At 43.4% G+C, this 18,297-nt stretch overlaps 1 protein-coding gene across 1 annotated transcript; it reads left to right on the top strand.

Annotated features, from left to right (window-relative positions):
* The first annotated feature begins 1,878 nt into the window (after window positions 1-1,878).
* Window positions 1,879-17,566, top strand: LOC113138937 (FH2 domain-containing protein 1-like). Its single transcript, XM_026321823.1, has 14 exons — window positions 1,879-2,116; window positions 9,784-10,224; window positions 10,312-10,482; window positions 10,814-10,875; window positions 11,444-11,546; window positions 11,832-11,917; window positions 12,370-12,470; window positions 13,276-13,346; window positions 13,595-13,702; window positions 13,814-13,884; window positions 14,022-14,139; window positions 14,288-14,452; window positions 14,532-14,627; window positions 14,717-17,566. The coding sequence occupies exons 2-14, from the start codon at window positions 9,958-9,960 to the stop codon at window positions 17,093-17,095; spliced, it is 3,798 nt and encodes a 1,265-aa protein (XP_026177608.1). The 5' UTR covers window positions 1,879-2,116; window positions 9,784-9,957; the 3' UTR covers window positions 17,096-17,566.
* Window positions 17,567-18,297: the final 731 nt, after the last annotated feature.

The following is an 18,297-nucleotide window of genomic DNA, read 5'->3' as shown; positions in this document are numbered from 1 at the left end:
CTAATTTGAAGTACTTATATACCGCTGGGTAGGTGACGTTAACTACCTTATATACTTCTAATTTGAAGTACTTTATATACCGCTGGGTAGCTGACGTTAACTACCTTATATACTTCTAATTTGAAGTACTTTATATACCGCTGGGTAGCTGACGTTAACTACCTTATATACTTCTAATTTGAAGTACTTTATATACCGCTGGGTAGCTGACGTTAACTACCTTATATACTTCTAATTTGAAGTACTTTATATACCGCTGGGTAGCTGACGTTAACTACCTTATATACTTCTAATTTGAAGTACTTTATATACCGCTGGGTAGCTGACGTTAACTACCTTATATACTTCTAATTTGAAGTACTTTATATACCGCTGGGTAGCTGACGTTAACTACCTTATATACTTCTAATTTGAAGTACTTTATATACCGCTGGGTAGCTGACGTTAACTACCTTATATACTTCTAATTTGAAGTACTTTATATACCGCTGGGTAGCTGACGTTAACTACCTTATATACTTCTAATTTGAAGTACTTTATATACCGCTGGGTAGCTGACGTTAACTACCTTATATACTTCTAATTTGAAGTACTTTATATACCGCTGGGTAGCTGACGTTAACTACCTTATATACTTCTAATTTGAAGTACTTTATATACCGCTGGGTAGCTGACGTTAACTGCCTTATATACTTCTAATTTGAAGTACTTTATATACCGCTGGGTAGCTGACGTTAACTACCTTATATACTTCTAATTTGAAGTACTTTACATATCGCTGGGTATCTGACGTTAACTACCTTATATACTTCTAATTTGAAGTACTTATATACCGCTGGGTAGGTGACGTTAACTACCTTATATACTTCTAATTTGAAGTACTTTATATACCGCTGGGTAGCTGACGTTAACTACCTTATATACTTCTAATTTGAAGTACTTTATATACCGCTGGGTAGCTGACGTTAACTACCTTATATACTTCTAATTTGAAGTACTTTATATACCGCTGGGTAGCTGACGTTAACTACCTTATATACTTCTAATTTGAAGTACTTTATATACCGCTGGGTAGCTGACGTTAACTACCTTATATACTTCTAATTTGAAGTACTTTATATACCGCTGGGTAGCTGACGTTAACTACCTTATATACTTCTAATTTGAAGTACTTTATATACCGCTGGGTAGCTGACGTTAACTACCTTATATACTTCTAATTTGAAGTACTTTATATACCGCTGGGTAGCTGACGTTAACTACCTTATATACTTCTAATTTGAAGTACTTTATATACTGCTGGGTATCTTGGGAATTATCCCCCAGGGATCAATAAAGTTTGATGATCAGTCTGTATTTTGTTGGATCCATCTGATCCTGAACTAAAGTTCTCAGATAAATATAGAGCAGGAAAAAGTACAAGGTTTGACTCCGACATGTAGTGAAGTGCAAGGAGGAAGTAGCACAATATGGAAAGTAAAGTACTAATACCTCAACATTGTAAGTACTTGAGCGAATGTACTTGTTACTTTCCACCACAGGTACTTCAGTTGTGCGAATAACACACAGTGACACTTACTAATTAATTAACAGTCTGTGTTTATGTGACCTGTTTTTGTTTACTGCTGATGTCCTACCTTATGTCTCATGGAAAGTGGAAAGCTGCTGACAGATAACCCTGTGTGGGAGGAGGGAAGCCTGTTTTCTGCCAAGGGTGGGGCGGGTTACTCTTATCTGGGCTGTGCACTCACACACTGAGCTGGGTGTTTGTTAATTTTACACTCAGCAATTTAATATCAAATTAACTGCGGTCATGCTTCCCGGCAGGTGGGCGTGTACCGGAGAAAGCACCGTCCATTCCACCTGAGCGATCACGCATGCGCAACCTGCCTGGGTTCTCCACCTTCATCTCTCTCTCTCTCCTGCGTGCACGCGCGGAAATGCACGCAGACGCAGCCGGTGTCAGTGTGTCGGTCGGTTGCACATCGCGCGCTGTCTGTGGATGCGACTGGGAGTGATACGGGATCCGTGAAGGTTGTTTTGTTGTGAATTTGATATTTTTTAAACGGAAGTTTCGTGCAGGAGCGTCCGCGCAGCTGGAGACTTTGCGCCCCCGGTAAGTTTTTGACGAAAACACCCTCACACGCTGTTTTCTTCTCTGTCTCAGTGGATTTTAGTGCGACGAGCAGGTCATGTCAGTGCTGGGAATATATCCTGCTGACTAACAAGCTGTTTAACGCGGCGGCACTTCACACCTACCAGACTCCATTTAAATTTCCACAAATTTGTGAAATAAACCTAAAACGCACCTGTGTAAGATTAATCTAATTTATATGTTGGTGCCCAAACTCAAATGTTACGCCTGTGCTCGTATCTGATACTTAAACTCCTGTAGGTGCCGTTTCTTTATAATTAATGCATTTATTTAGAGGTTTATTTCTGGTTATTAATGTCTCTGGCTCATCATCATCATTTTTCCATAGTTTTAATGACACTTTAAGATGGTTTTATCTTTTAATGCATTAATATTTCTAGAATATTCCTCCAGTTTGATTTAGATGTAGTCTGCTGCCCAGTGAGCTCATGTGCTGTGGCTCTGTGATTTCTAATGTGGAGCTTGATAATGTTAAAGCAGTATTTATCCATCTAGAAGCAGCAGGAACGAGTCTTTGGGGGGATCTCTATTATTTTCTGCAGAGTTTTGAAGGTTTTTATGTCCAGTTTTATTCCCAAATAGGTGCTAGGAGTTTATGATGCCCAGTCACCACATACAGGGACCATTTTTTTCTGCTCAGTTGCGGTGTTTCTTCTGTATTATAGTGATGTATAGTTTGTACTTTGTGTTATGGTGCTTTGTTTGGTCCATAGTCGTGCTGTTATTGCTTTACTATTCACTAAATGATTATGATTAGTGTGTTTCTGTCATATTCCTGTGGTTCTCTGCAGTACTTGTGCTGCATCTTAAGGACTTTCTGCAGTTTTCTGTCATGTGATGTTGCTGTGATGCCTAAATAACTCCTGTAATGTGCTAATGACACTTATTGTTGCCTTTTATAGACAGTCTTTCACTTTTCTAATGCATCCTTTATTTTCCCACTGTAACACAGTGTATATGGAGCTGCGGCTAATTATGTTTCCACATTTGATTAGACATGCGGTGTGTAAGCTGTTATTCCTTTGTGACAGAACACACGTCAGTGCGTCTGCAGACGGAAGAAGATGTTTTTCCACATCGGTGTGTCGCAGGTTTTCAGGCCTCAGGGTGTTTAAGCTCACATGACACGTGTCAACACTGAGCTGAAGCTGCCACCCTGAGACACTCTCAGAGGAAACTGTGTCCTGATTTTATTTTTAATTTTGGCTTCAAAACTCCTTAGGTTTGACCTTTTCGTAGACGTTGAAATGTTAATTCTATGAAGGATGTTTATTGCCTCAGGGCACTTCAGAAGGGCAGATCAGTGGCTTGAGGATTTAACCTCCAACCTTTTGCGTCACACAGCAGCATCTCTAACAAAAGAGCTGGTTCTTTCTTTGCCTGTTAATTTCATTTGGTGCTGCTTCCCTGCACACATTTAACTTCTTGGATCACTTTTTTTTTTTAAATTTTTTATTAAATTCAGTAAAAACTAAAATGCAAAGATATTTTTATTTTTTTGTGAAAAATTAAGAGATGAATTAAAAGATATGAATAATGACCATAAAAAGAGATAAGATGACTACAGACCACATGGCTGGGTCCCTCTGGGGCTCCTCTGTAGGAAGGGTCGGGGTGTTTCCAGCAGGAGAACAGCTGTATGTGGTTTTGTCTAATGCTGGTTCTACCCCCAGGCCTCCCAGCAGACTGTGTCCAGGCTACGGTACACCCTCAGTGGGTTGAGAGTTCTGCCCGACCCCCTGACCTGCCTGGAGCTCCAGAGGAGACGCAGCAGGGTGACATTTTAGAAACAGGGCCATCTATCTGTCATTCGCTTTCTGTCTCCTCAGAGACAAACGATGTCTAGCGAGAGTTTTTGCCTCGCCTGACCCTCCCTCCCTGTAAAACGTTACAAGAGAAGGCAGTAAACAGAGCAAAGAGTCGCTCCGTGGGGCCATGGAAGAGATTTAAAGCAGATTTTCTGCTCTTTAAAACTTGTTTCTGGCACAATGGAGCCCAAAACCTCAAGCAGAGCTGATGTGTTTTTCATGTTAATGTTGTTTTAAAAGGACTTCAGATGCTCCGTCAATGTGGGGGGTCCTCGCTAACCCCCACAGCCCACACATACACAAGTGTTTTCTGTTTGGTAAACAGACCAGATGCCTTCTGCTGCTCCCAGGGTTTAACTGGGGGGGTCCAGCACCTGCTTCTGGACACAGGTCCTGAGGTAGAAACTAAGAACTTTTGTTTATTGACTATTTCGTATAGATTATTTGATGGTTTCTTGGATATTAATCTGTCTATATTTGGATTTTTTAAATGTTTTTTGGACATGTATTGATCAGTTTTCGGTCCATCTGTGGAAGGGTTTGGTAAGAACTTCTTAGAATCTTTAATGGTTTCTTGGATGTTGATTAGTGACTTGTTCATTTTTATTTTTAGGTAGATTCTTAGGTATTCATTGGTAATTTCTGGAGAATTTATAGGTTGTGTTTAGGTGTTTTCCCACATGGAGGGGGTCTGGAGGATTTCTGGACTTGTTTGCAGTTTTCAGTCAGTTTGTGGATAGTGGTATGTTTAGTCTGCTGACCTGCGGCTGTAATCCTCAGTTCAAGGCATTCGAGGCGTTCGAGGCTCTGTCACTGCTGGAGAAAGTGTGTGAGCTAATCTGTCAGACTGCTGAGCACCAGCCAACCAGCCTGTAAACCTGAAGGAAAAAAAAGTGTAAAGCCTGATGTGACTCACACGTCGCTCTGTGGAGCTGTTTCCTTCAGAGGTTCAGCACAATCGTCACTGTGATGTTGTTAATCAGACTGATGAGCAGTGTGTGATATTGTAGTAATAATGTGTCTCTTCTCCAGCTCATTTAAATCAGACTTTTCCAATACCACGTTTGCTGGAATTTGGTGGCAGGATTTTCATTATTAAAGAAGGGAAGCGTTTAATAATGGGTACAGTAGGACTTTATTCATCATCAGCCCTGTTTCTAATAATTTGCAGGTTATTAATTATCATTTTGTTTATAAAGTATCAAAACCCATTGGAATACATTATAAAATGTCCTGTTTGGTCTATTACCATAAGCATCACCTGCAGAGAGTCTTGCTATTGGACAACAGTCGGACGTCACAGCGATGGAGGACATGCAGCTCAGGCTGGAATATGGAGTATGGAGTATATCTGAACCCAACCTCAGCATCAAAACCACCGAGGATTAGAAACGAGGGTCTGAGTGTCGCCTTCGTCCTCTTTCCTTCAGCAAAATGTGCAGCAAACCAGTACTTATTGTATCCCGTCTCAGTCGTTAGGACTGAAAAGACTCCAGAGCTTCATATTAAAAAGCCAGAGACTGTTTTGTTTTTCCACTGAGTCGCAGAAACTTCAGCCCTGAACTGCAGCATTTAGGAACAAGCAGTACTTCGACTGACGACAGGAGTTTGTGTTTGCATTAGTGCATTTATTGCTACAGGTAACGAATAAAAGGAGCCACTGCAGAGTCAGACAGTGGTGACTAGTTTTTATTGAGGGTGTGGATGTAGGACTAGATCATGTCCTGAGAGTCACCTAGTTTTAATTTGGAGGTTTCACTGACGCCACTTCAAACAAAGTCCTTAATTGACCTCCTGTATTCACCTGTCACTGCCTGAATCACCTGAAAACTGCTGCATGTGGCAGATTTGTGGTCAAAGCCTGATGTGTGGAAGTTGAGTAGCAGCAATGGGAGATTTGTGATTTACCCAACGATTCTTTTTAATATGCTGATTAATAGTTTAATCATGTAGTTGGTAAAATGTTACCAGGTTGTGAAAACCTTCATTTGCTTTCTGTCACATTTGTCCTCAATGTGGTTGTTCTGGAATTTTGGAGTAGAGGGTTCAAACCTTCCAGATCACAGAAGTACAGGTGACTGATACACCTGATTTTTACCAGCACAAACCGACTCGATTGTCTGTTGCAACATCGAGACAATAGAAATATTTAAATCGAAGTATAAAACAGGGTGTAAAACAGGCCCGATTATCAGTGAACCTTGAAAACATCTAACAGCTAACAAGCTAACAGTGAGGCTGACATGCTAAGAGTCAGGCTGACAAGCTAACAATCAGTTAACAAGCTAACTTGGCTAACAATCAGGCTAATAAGCTAACAGTCAGTTAACAAGCTAACAGGCTAATAAGCTAACAGTCAGATAACAAGCCTACAATCAGTTAACAAGCTAACAGCCTAACAAGTTAACAGTCAGATTAATAATCAGGCTAACAAGCGCAAAGTCTATGGTCTGGCAGGTTTGCAGGTCTGAACAGTCTCAACAGGTTGGGGGTGTTCAGCTACAATAATTTATAATTTATTCACCTTTAAGGTTGTCTGGAGGCATTTGTCAGTGTGAGGTACCAATGTAAACCGGAATTAAGCTGAAGTCAAAGGTTTTTTCCTGCAGAAAAGTGTTTCCACTACGGTGAAAGTTAGAAAACCTCTGGCTGACGTCACCTGCAGATGATCAAAGCTTCACTACTCGTCGGTCATTTAATAAAAAGTTGTCCCACAGTGTGAGTCAGAGTATTCTTCATCATCGGCCCTGTGACGTCTTGTTTGTTTAGTAAAAGCTCTGAATTGTGTGTGAGAGAGGAGAGGTCAGATGAATTCGTAGTGTCAATATTTGTCAGTGCATTATTATCTCAAACAGGTTTGCTGTAACGTTTTGTTGTAACTTTATCTGGCAGCCATGTTGGCTGGTGCTATAGCAACCAGTGACTCTCTAAAACCAGTGCTCACATCCCATTATTCAGATTTTTTTCATGTTAATTGAAATTACTGGTTTGTGTCTTGTAAATATTTTAAGTGGTAGTTGCAGCTCACAAAGCACACAAAGACTTTTAGGACTTAGTTAGTTCAGTTAAAAAGTTAGTTCTCAGCCTCTAGAGACTATAATGACTCAAACTAGCACCATAAGCCCCTCCTTAGTGCTCTTTGCCCCTCCCACCCTGAGAGGCGGGGCTAATTTATGGAGCATATATGCTAATTTATGGAGCATACTATAGTTTATAGAGCAGGGGTCTACAATTCTGGTCTTCGAGGTCCACTGTCCTGCTTGTTCTCCAAATATACCTGCTCTACCCACTGTTGATTACCTGGATCAGGTGTGTTCAGCCGATCAGAAGGGCAGGGATAGTTGGAAAACAAGTAGGATAATGGACCTCGAGGACTGGAATTGCAGACCCCTGTTATAGAGACACCATGGCCTGGCTCTGGTTACCTGTGCAGGTATCACACTGTGTGAATCATCTTAGTTCAGTTTAAAATGACCACATACAGAAAACCCAGGAAATGGCAGCCCTGCCATGAGGGGCAAAAGCCACTTTCCAAGTCTGCAGAGGGAGGGAGGATTTTGGATACTAAATAAGAAGAAGTGGAAAGAAGGAGTGGAAGTGGAGTGTCACTTACAGTGTAACATGCAAAGTTAATTTTTACCCCTATGGCATGGCTAATGACTACAATCCTGTTCAACCAGCTCTCTGCTTATTATTCACGAACACCCTGTACTCTAATTTTACTCCATAACAAACACACAGCTGCCGGATTTCCAAACCATTATATTCACTGTGACGTGTGTGACGCAGCCACTTAACGGACAGTTCATCAGTGAAATCAATAGACGAGGACAAAGCGGGAAGCAGGGGGTGGATTTTTCATGGTGGATCAGAGGTTTTTTTCATGCACTGTCACTGCCAGTTACTCATTCACTCTCTCTTTTTTTTTTTTTTTCTTTCCATCGCCCGTCTTTCATGAGTTGGCACCTCGTTTCCAGAGCTGTGGTCTCTCTCGGTCTCAGTATTGAGGTCAGGGCCGACGTTGTGGGAATGTGGAGCAAAGGCAAGAGATGGATGTATGGAGTATAACTGGGGCGGGCGGAAAGAGCTAAACAAGTGTGCAGTGGTTGGTTCTTTTAGTTAGTTTTGCAGTGTGGATCATACTGACTTTGGTGATCCTCTGACTTTTTCTTTTGCTCCATCGTGAGGTTGATGGTCGGTGCTTTTTGAGTGAAACATTTGATCAACTATGACCCAAGTCAGGATGAGTTGTTGAGCTGCAGCGATTAGCCCATTAACTGATAAGTAGATTGAAATAAAATTTGTCACCAGCTTTTTTTTTTTTTTTTTTTTTTTTAATCATAGATGATTTAATTTTTCATGTAAAAATGGCAAAAATGTGATTGTTTCTTGTTTTGATAAATATCTGCAAAATCAATGACAGTCACTCAGCTGGACTTAGTTTGGTGTTTATTAGCAAATGTTAACATGCAAAACTATGATTGCAAACACACTACACTTTTAATTGTAGACATATGTATGAAAGCCTTATTCCTGCTGGCTGTTGTTTGTATTTTCTCTATTTGACTTTTTTCCATCTTTTTGCAGTGTTTGTGTGTCTGTAGCTGTGCTGCACCTACTTATAGTTGTTTTGTGTCTCTTTGTAGTCATCTTCCATCTATTTATGGCCTGATCTGTATTTGTTGCGGTTGTGTTTTTTCTCTTTGTTCTGCCCATGTTGTGTCTTAGCACCATGTTGTATCTCTGTGCTTGTTTTATGTACGTTTGTATTCTGGTGGTGGTAGTAGTATAGCAGTAATACTAGTAGTTGTAGCTGCACCGATGCTAACGGTGTCAGTGGTTGTAGTAGCACTAGTGGTAATAGAAGTACTAGTGTGAAAGCGTTTCCGTGAAGTCATCAGTTCACACCCTGACTCCTCGTCAACCCTATGACCTCATAATCCAATCGGGGTGTCCCGTGTGAACCGGGTCAGAAATTTGAGCCCGGCCTGTTTTTCCATTTCGGGTCGTGTGACTGGATGATGTCATGATCACTCGACATTTAAACAAGCGCGAGTGAGTGAGTCATGTAAACCTTTTGTTTGTGAGCCTTTTGATGGAGGGATGAAAAGAGGAGGAACAACTTGAAGGGAGAGAAACAAGAGGAGAAAATATTCACAGTCCGACCTGCTGGTTTTAACCCTCACACACGGTGACCCTGATCTGTCGCCTGCCAAGTAAACAAACCGTCATTGTTTGTAACCCCCTCTGTTACCATGGCGATTAGTAGCTCCCTGACCGGTTGCCACGGTAGCGCATGGCAGCAAAAACACACACACACACACACACACACACACACACACACACACACACACACACACACACACGCCTGCTCTCAGCCTCTTCATTGAAGGAACAATTCACCAGACTCCATGACATTTTCAGCTAATTTTTCTACTTTGCTTACATTTTCAGAAATGTGTGACACATCTCATTAAGAAAACATCCTGTTCTGGTAAAGTCAGAACAGAGCAGCAGAACCAGTCATAAAGTGATAGTTTATGTTTGTAATGTTTTAAATGTTTGTTTTTGTTTATGTGCAGCTTGAAAAGCAGGAATTTCTGTCAGGATTTTGTTGTTTTTAGGAAAATTAATTACGTAGAACATAATGTATGCATGTGTTTTTGAATAATTTATAAATGTAGGAATCTAGTCCAAGCGTGATGTGAGACGTTATTGTATTTCAGGAGTTTTTATAGGGTCTTTCCTGGAGAAACAGTTCCTAGTTGTAAATTTCCAGTCGTTAATTTTTTTTGTTTGCTTCTCTCTCTCTTTTCTCAGCATCCTCTAGATTTGATCTTTGACCCTTCATCATCTTCCAATGCTCCCTACACGATGACCCATCTTCGTCATCATCGCCACATGCCTCGCCATGGTTACCCATCCCCTCGGTGACCAACCTGTGAACCACCAAGCCCCCTGCCTCCCCTCTCTGCTCCCCAATCAGCTGTGGGGATGCACGTGACGGGCAGCATCTCCCCGGCCAATGAGAGGGAGCCTTTCTCCTTTCAGGAGGAGGGCGTTGCCATGCCGACATCTCCTCCTTCGCCAATAAAATTTTCTGATATTGAAGACACCCGGACGAAACCACCTCCTCCGCCCCCTCCTCTTCCTCCCCCCCTACCGCCCCTGCTTCCAGGGTTGGGGGACCCCACAGGAGGAGGCCTGAGGAGGAAGAGGAAGGTGAGGAGTTTCTACTGGAAGACAATACCAGAGGAGCAGGTAAAAGTCACTTTAAAGCACTAGCACCTTGATTACATTAAACTAGTGTTTATTTACGTGTATATATTTACACTGACCTTGTCGCAGGTGAAGGGGCGGGCCAACCTGTGGACTCAGGGCCAGGTGCAGCAGCAATACCAGATCGACGCCCAGACCGTCGAGGAGCTGTTTGGGCAGAACGACCGTCAATCAGATGCCAACGCCACGCCCACCAGGGGAGGGAAACTCAGGAGCTCGTTCAGAGAAACCAAAGAGGAGGTGTGTGTGTGTGCAGAGATGGATCATGGGAAAAAATCCCCCAGGGCACAGACATATAAAAGTTCCTTGATCCCCGTTATGGTTCTTTATGGCCAATGCAGTTGGTCATGTTTCATCTTCCGGTGGCTTATTAGGTATTTACCTCATACAGGGGGTCCCTACAGGTCAGGGGCCCCTGTGCCTGTGAGGCCTGTTAATGCATCCCTGTGTGTGTGTGCTGCTGTTGGTTAAACCTGAAGAAAGTGTGTGAAATGTGTGTGGACAGTTTTCACCTGAGCTGTGACCGCTTTACCTCTCTCTCTCTCTTTGTTTGTCTATGTCGCTCTACCAGATCTCCATCCTGGACTCTAAGCGAGGGATGAACATTGGAATTTTCCTCAAACAGTTTAAGAGGTGATTTTGACCACAAACACCAACAACACTGTGATGAAACAGGAACCACGAGGACACGTCATGGTCTGTGTCTCCTGTGTTAGTCATGTGACGTGTTTTCTCCCCCTCATCCCAGGGTATTAAGGGTAAACAGGTGTGGGGATGGTGGCATGTTGAGAAAAAATGGAGACGCTAAGTCCACATGTATCTCAGGTTAAAGGGGTGGGATGATGTCCAACAACAGGCCTACAGGGTACAGGCCCGGGGCCTCGAGAGGTCGAGAGGCTGCACCTGCAAAATGTCACTGAAAGAGACAAAGCAACAGCAACGACATGTAACTAGAACTAGAACATGATCATAAAAACGCTCAGAATGACCACAAAGAGGCAAAATAAACATCCTAAACTGTTTCTGTGCCTAGTTAGCTTTGACCTGACAACATTTTTCCTGATAAATGACAGAAATATTTCAGTTGTTAATAATTTAGTTGTTAAAGATTTTTCTATCAGTCGATAGATTTATTAATATTCTTTTCAGTGTGATGGATTTTTATTACTGTCAAAATAAAATCTTCCTCTTCCTCCTCAAGGTCCAATCAGATGATCGTAGATGACATTCGCCAAGGAAACAGTGGGCGCTACGGCGCAGAGACTCTGAGAGAGCTGCTGAAACTGCTGCCGGAGACAGAGGAGGTTAGTTAGTTAGTTAGTTAGTCAGCTGGTTAGTCACTGTGGGTAGTTAGTAACCAGCCCACGTTAACTACTGTTGCAGTTGTATGTACAGCACATCCTACATTACACTGGAAATAAAGAGTATTGTTTCCTGTCCCATGCCAACCCTGTGTGGTTCATATGGTGGATGGAAGAGAGTAAAATAATCCAGACAGTTATTTTGCTATTAAAACAAATTCGTTGTGTGTAAATGTAATTTCCAGGCTGTAGAAATAAACCTGCCTTCACCTGTTTCGTCTCCTACAGGTGAAGAAGCTGAAGGCGTACCGAGACGATGTCTCTAAGCTCTCATTGGCCGATTCCTTCGTGTACCTGCTGATTCAGCTCCCCAGGTGAGCTCCCCTTTGACCTTTAGCACCACGTCCAACATACACTGCACAGGTATGCAGTGAAGGCTGCTGGTGGAAGCTGCTGCCATCCTTTTTCACTAGATGCTGCTCTTTAACGTGATCTTTCAAAGGGACGTTGAGCAGCCAGTTGGTGGAAGCTAATGTGGATCCAAATAAAGACTCGGAAACAGACTGAGGAGGTTTTTCTTCCAGATCAAATGGAGCTAAACCTTTCAGAGCTTCCGGTAAAAGCAGACGGTGTAAAGAATGAGGAGACTGCAGGGACATGGTTGTCGGGCTGATGGGAAATGTGTTTAATTTAGGAAATCGCTCGTGACTAACAGCAGCACACGTTTGTTCCTTCACTGTCACTTTCACATGAGCTCATTTGTGTTTTGCAGGTCTGGACTCCTATAAAATGTGGATTTCTTAATCCGTGTCCTGTCTCTCTGTAGTTACTCCGTCCGGATTGAGTCCATGCTGTTGAAGGAGGAGTTTCCAGCGGCGTGTGAGATCATGAAACGAGACATCAGGATCCTTCACTCTGCAACCAAAGGTACCAGATTAATCCGCCACTGAAAATAGTCCCCAACAAATGTCCTGCTGTTTCAATAACACAGGCTGAGAGTCACAGCCAGAGAAGTTTCCAGAGACTGAATTCATTTAGCAGCTAAACAGCCAGAAATTTCCCTCAGGAGGTCGTGGAGACTAAAAATGATTCTATGTTTTTTTTTTTTTCTATATTAACTTTGTGTTTTATAGATAAAACATCTGATAATGCTGCTTTGGAGCCTAAAATCAATCATTATATTTTGTCAAATCAATGAATAAACTAATTTCAGTGTGAGATCTTGCTCTTTACATGCTGATGTGACTGGACGTTACCCACAGCTGGGTTTTTTTTGCAGTTTGCTGACAATAAGACAAACAGAATAAAAACAGATTATAACAGATTTGTCCTGTATATTTCCAGAGGATCCAGTGTTGTGACTCCATCTTTGGAACAATTTATATATTCACTGTGAGACATCAACATCCAGGCAGCAGCAAAACACTCCTCCCTTCACACACACTCTTTGCACAACGCAAACTAACACCTCGAATATTTTTATCCGTGTGTGTGAACTTGATAACTGGCTGAATTGTTAACTAACCCTCCACATGCTAATGCTGATGGTGCACACAGGGATTTGGGGATTATAGGCTCCTGGTTATCTTTTTTTAATTCTGTGTGTATGAAGACATTTGCCACTTCATATGTTTATGTCTCTCTGCCTCTTTCTTTTAGTGAATCTTCTTCTACATGATGTTTTTTGCATCCTATGATGCAGTTAAAGACATCTTTTCTCTTTCCCCTCCAGAGTTGATGTGTTGTGAGGAGCTTCATGCTGTTCTGCACCTGGTGCTGCAGGCGGGAAACATCCTCAACGCTGTGAGTGGGGAAAAAAAACAGCATTAAGGAACAATTAGACAAGAAACAGGGAAATGGAAGCAGGTTAAGACTGTAAAATGGTTAATTTGCCTTAAAGTAGCTTCAGGGTTGTTGGAGTCACCTTATTCCAGTATTCAGAACACTGACATCTATTATTTTAACATTAATAAATTATATTTAGATCTGAGTATTTCAGTTCAGCCTCAGGATTGTGTTTGTGAGTGTGTTTGTGTGTTCCTGTGCCTCAGGGCGGTTATGCAGGAAACGCCGTGGGCTTCAAGCTGTCATCCCTCCTGTCTCTGGCCGACACCAAGGCCAACAAACCGGGCATGAACCTGCTGCACTTCGTCGCCCTGGTCAGGATCCTGTTGTACTTCTGTCTTTGAGTATAAACCTTCGCTCTTAAAGGGCTGAAACTTCTGGGATTTGTTCAGATGTCACAAGAAAAGTCTTTTCTCATCCTTTAGGAAGCTCAGAAAAAAGATGAGAAGCTGTTGGAGTTTCCACTGAAGTTACCTCACGTTCAGCCTGCAGCCAGGTCAGCCATCAGGGAATAATCACATCATATGTATGAAATGACGGCGCCCTCTACCTGTTTTGTGATTGAACTGCAGAGTAGAAGCCGCGTATTGTCTGTGTATTTTGTTTTTAATGGTCTTTTAATTTTTGGAGTAGAATTTCTTTGGAAACGCTGGACGCTGAACTGAGGTGGATCATGACCCGCACGCGCTCAGTGGAGGAGAGCGTCCAGAGAGACACGGAGCTGCTGCAGCAACTGGACGACTTCCTGCAGGTAACGGCAGAGGATTTGTGCAAAGAGACGAGACAACCTCAGAGGGTCAGAAAGTCACCTCGGAGACATAGACGGAGCTTTTGTATTTACGTGATATCTGTGTTTTTGTGGCTATAATGTGTTGGTCTCTTATTGTTTTTCGTCTCAGGATGCCACCTCAGCTCTGTGCTCGCTGCGCAACAGTCGGCAGCAGCTGCAGAAGGAAGGAAACGAGCTGATCGACTTCTTCTGTGAGGACAGAGACGCGTTCAGACTGGACGACTGTTTCAGCATCTTTCACACTTTCTGCTCCAGGTTCACTAATGCTGTCAAGGTACAACAACTAAACAACACAACATTATCACACATGTTTGACAGAGACAGTTCACGTCAATATGTCTGTCTCTCTAAAGGAGAACATGGAGAGGGAGGCTAAGGAGGCAGCTCGTCGTCAGCGTTTACAGCAGCTGGAGGAGCAGAAGAGACACTCCTGGGCTGCGGGCGAGGAGGTACAACAACACACACTCAAACACCGAAACACAAACACAGACTTGCTGCTTCCATATGAATTAATTTCCACCATGTGATCCTGTTGTAGGTGAGTGGAGTCTTCAAGTCACGCTGCAGCAGCGAGACAGATATGTCGGCTGTCATGACAAGCTGCCCCCGGTCACCTTTAATTAACTCCCACAGTCCTCTGGGACGATCGGGGAGTTTACGACGCTCCCGGAAATCACCATCCACCTCACCATCCCTCGCTGCTGAGCGTGAACTGAGCATGCTCCTGGAAATGGCAAGACCTGAGTGGAAGGTTGCTCAGCAGAGAGGATGGGGAGAAACAAGGATAGCTTCTCCATCAGCCTCATCTGAATCTGGGCTTACAAGTCCAGGATTCTCTCATCAGACTTGGCCTCAAAGTCCAAAGGTCACAACGTGCAGTTTCCCCAAAAACCAGCAGCCTCAGGTGGGACAGAGGGCACCACAAACTCCCTCTTCACCTCCCAAGACCTCTTTGAGTCCAAAAAACATAAACTCACACCGTACAATCACCAGTTACCTCAGCTCCAATTCTACCCAGACTCCAGTAGATGCCATTAACACGGCAAACAAAGTTACAGTGAAACCTACCTCTGATTTAGACCAGCAATTTGACCACAACAACAATGGCAAAGGTCGAAGGGGGGAACCAACTGCAATGAACAAAGCTGACCCAGACTTAACTGGACTAATCCACTGCAGTGAAGATCAGTCCGGACACAGCTCTGTTGCTACAAACAACCTGTCTGTGGTTTTAGAGACATGCACGATGGTTCCAGATCTGAAAGTGTTCGACAAAGTCAGCACCTTGACCAGCTACAATAAAATCCATCACACACAGGAATATCACCTAAATGATTTAGTAATCACAGATTTGGAAGAAGAGGCAGTGGACAAGTCCCAAGTCCAGAAGGTGCAGAAAAACTCCCAGACTGGGAAAGTTGAAGAATCCAAGACATGCTCTTCCTTGGCACAACAAGAGGAAGAGGAGGGACAGGAGGAAAAGGTGGTTGTGTGGTGTGTGACAGGTGTTTGCGAGGCAGCCAGTGAACTCACAGATGCTGAGAACATTCATACACAATCTGAGAAGGATCAGTGTCGGAGAGACAGTGAGGGAGGAAACCAGCAAACTTCCTCCTCCTCAGCCAATCGCACACCTTCAGAACCTCAGCTGGCCAATGAGAAACCTGTGCCTGTACCCATCAGCAGTCAACCGGTGCCTGTGTCCCGCTCTGATGACCTGTCTCTCCAAGCGTCTTCCCCCAGATGGTGCCCAGTAGAGCCCTCATCAACCAGTGAAGCACCTGCTGATGCCTGTGAGGAGGATAAAGAGTCAACCAACCAAGGGGAAGAAACAGGGGGCTCCACCAATGAGAATGTGGAGATCCTCCCAGAAAAATCCATAGATGACAGGAGCAGAAACAAATCTGCTTCTTGTAAAACCAGTGAAAATACAGAAGCAGCTTCTTCCCCCAGTGGAAAGCTAGAACTGCCCAATGCATCCAGTCCATCCACCAAGAACCTCCTCGCTTCCAAAACCCGACCCACTGGAATTAAAGTCACAACCCCAAACACCACTTCCGCCAACAAATCCAAGCCCATTCGCACCCTCACCAACACTGAAAACCAGGACATGAGGCGAGTTGTGCCAATCTCCCGATCCAACCGAGGTCCTCAGTCTCTGGGTAAATGTCCTGAGAAACTTTCTGATCAACGCCGTGGATCTTGCAGCACTGTATCCACCCCCAGCAGCTCCAACCATCAACAAGGAAAGAGGCCTTCGACCGCTCCTTCATCCCGACGCTCCAGCATTAACAAGACCCCAATGGAGTCCAAGACCTCAAAAGACCAAAAGGTTTCAGGTACTCAGGCAACTGCCCGAGAGCAGAACAAGGACTTGCAAAGGAAGTCGTCCATTCGGAAGTCCTTACAAAAACCCAAACCCCAACCAGAGGAGAAGATGTGTCGCTCTACACTACGAGCCCTCGCTCAGGCTGGAGTAGGAGGTGGAGGGAGTGTAAGTGCCCCAGCCACCCCTTTGCACAAAACTACTACTCTGTCATCATCACCTATTCCAGGTTTTGCAAGAAGCACTGCCTCTTCTTCTTTCAGAAAAACACACACCGCCCTTGTTCCCCCTCATTCATCCTACGTTGGCTCAAACTCCTCCCCTAAATCGTCCCCTAAGATCACCCCCTCCTCCGTCCCTCAGTCCAGCACCACTACACCTTTCACTCGAACAGGGTCGCTGAAAGTCTCTGCTACATCCAGACCTTCAGATGAGCTTAACCCAAACCCAGTGGCGAGGTCTCAGAGCATCAGGACACTGGCTCGCTCACCGATCCACGACCCACTGGCTCCCCTTAAAGGCCACGGTCCCTCTGACAAATCAAGTCACTCTAGAGACTCAGGCAAGGCCACAAGACCGACCTGGAGATAACAGAAGAAACCAGAGGATACAACATGAAGTACAGACTTGTGTCTGTACACAAAGAGAGGATGGATTCCTAAACAAAAATCTCAAACTGGTGAGCTGCAGTAGCTGATGAGCTAACTGTTAACCAAGGCTGGATTTCCAGCAGATGTTCCAGGATCCCAGACCATTGGGGCACCACAAGCACTGGGTTTTCTGTGTGTCGGTTGGTTTTCATTGATTCTGTTTTTTTTTCTTTCTTTTTTTTTCTTTTTTTTTCAGATTTTGAGAATTTGTATCACGAAATTACAATAAAAACACAGTCCTGCATTATAATATAGTCATATGGTCCTGTTTGGCATTGGGACCCTATGTCAAAATCTATTCCAGACCCTTAATCCTCTTTAGATTTTGCTCCAATGCTCCTAAGTAAATTTGTGTTGTAGACAAAGTAAGGCCAAGTAGTTGAGAGTCTATTTCTGCATCTCTGAGCAAAAATAAAGACGAAGAAACTGCAAACTCAAGGTTTGTCGAGGACTTTTAGCTCTGTGAGCTTCTTTATATCTGAGCTTTTTATTCTGAGAAATGTAAACGTCATCCCATAGAGACCATAGAGAGAGGGGGGAGCTGGGCTTGCTCACTTTACCTTACTTCCTCAAGATGGCAGCAAATTCATGTTAAGTTCCCCATAGTTAAGAGTTTTGTGTGGCTGTAGCGCAACATCCAAATGTTCCTATAATGTCAGTTCAGTTGGGATTTGACATTTTAACGCTGCTGTGACTCGGTCTGTAAATGTTGATCTAAAGTCTTGCATTGAGACCAGGGAGATTTATTCCAACATGAAATGAAACTAAGTGTCCTTGGCACAGTAGGTGCTGCTGCATGAGTGTGAACTGGGCATTGAACCTTTGAACTTGAGTTTCCTGTTGTTGAAATGTAGGCAAGCTAACATAGCACATACAAGCATCCATTTATTTTCCATCTGCTTACTGCAAAGCTCAGTCAGGTTGGTTTCTAGAGAGAATATAATATGAAAAACAACTATAATGGCAGGATGGTACAGAGTACCCAGGTCCGTTGGAGATAGCTGGAGAAGAATAAAAACAGGACCAATAAAATTACTGCAGTGTTTATGACTGAATCACAGCTTGGTATTTTCTGTCCTTTCCAGGCTTTGATTTCTTAAATTCATTTAATTCTGCACTTTTAATTTTATGAACCAAGCTGAG

Source organism: Mastacembelus armatus, chromosome 18 (assembly GCF_900324485.2).
Source record: "Mastacembelus armatus chromosome 18, fMasArm1.2, whole genome shotgun sequence".
NCBI classification, from domain to species: domain Eukaryota; kingdom Metazoa; phylum Chordata; class Actinopteri; order Synbranchiformes; family Mastacembelidae; genus Mastacembelus; species Mastacembelus armatus.
This window is presented reverse-complemented; position numbering and strand designations above follow the sequence as displayed.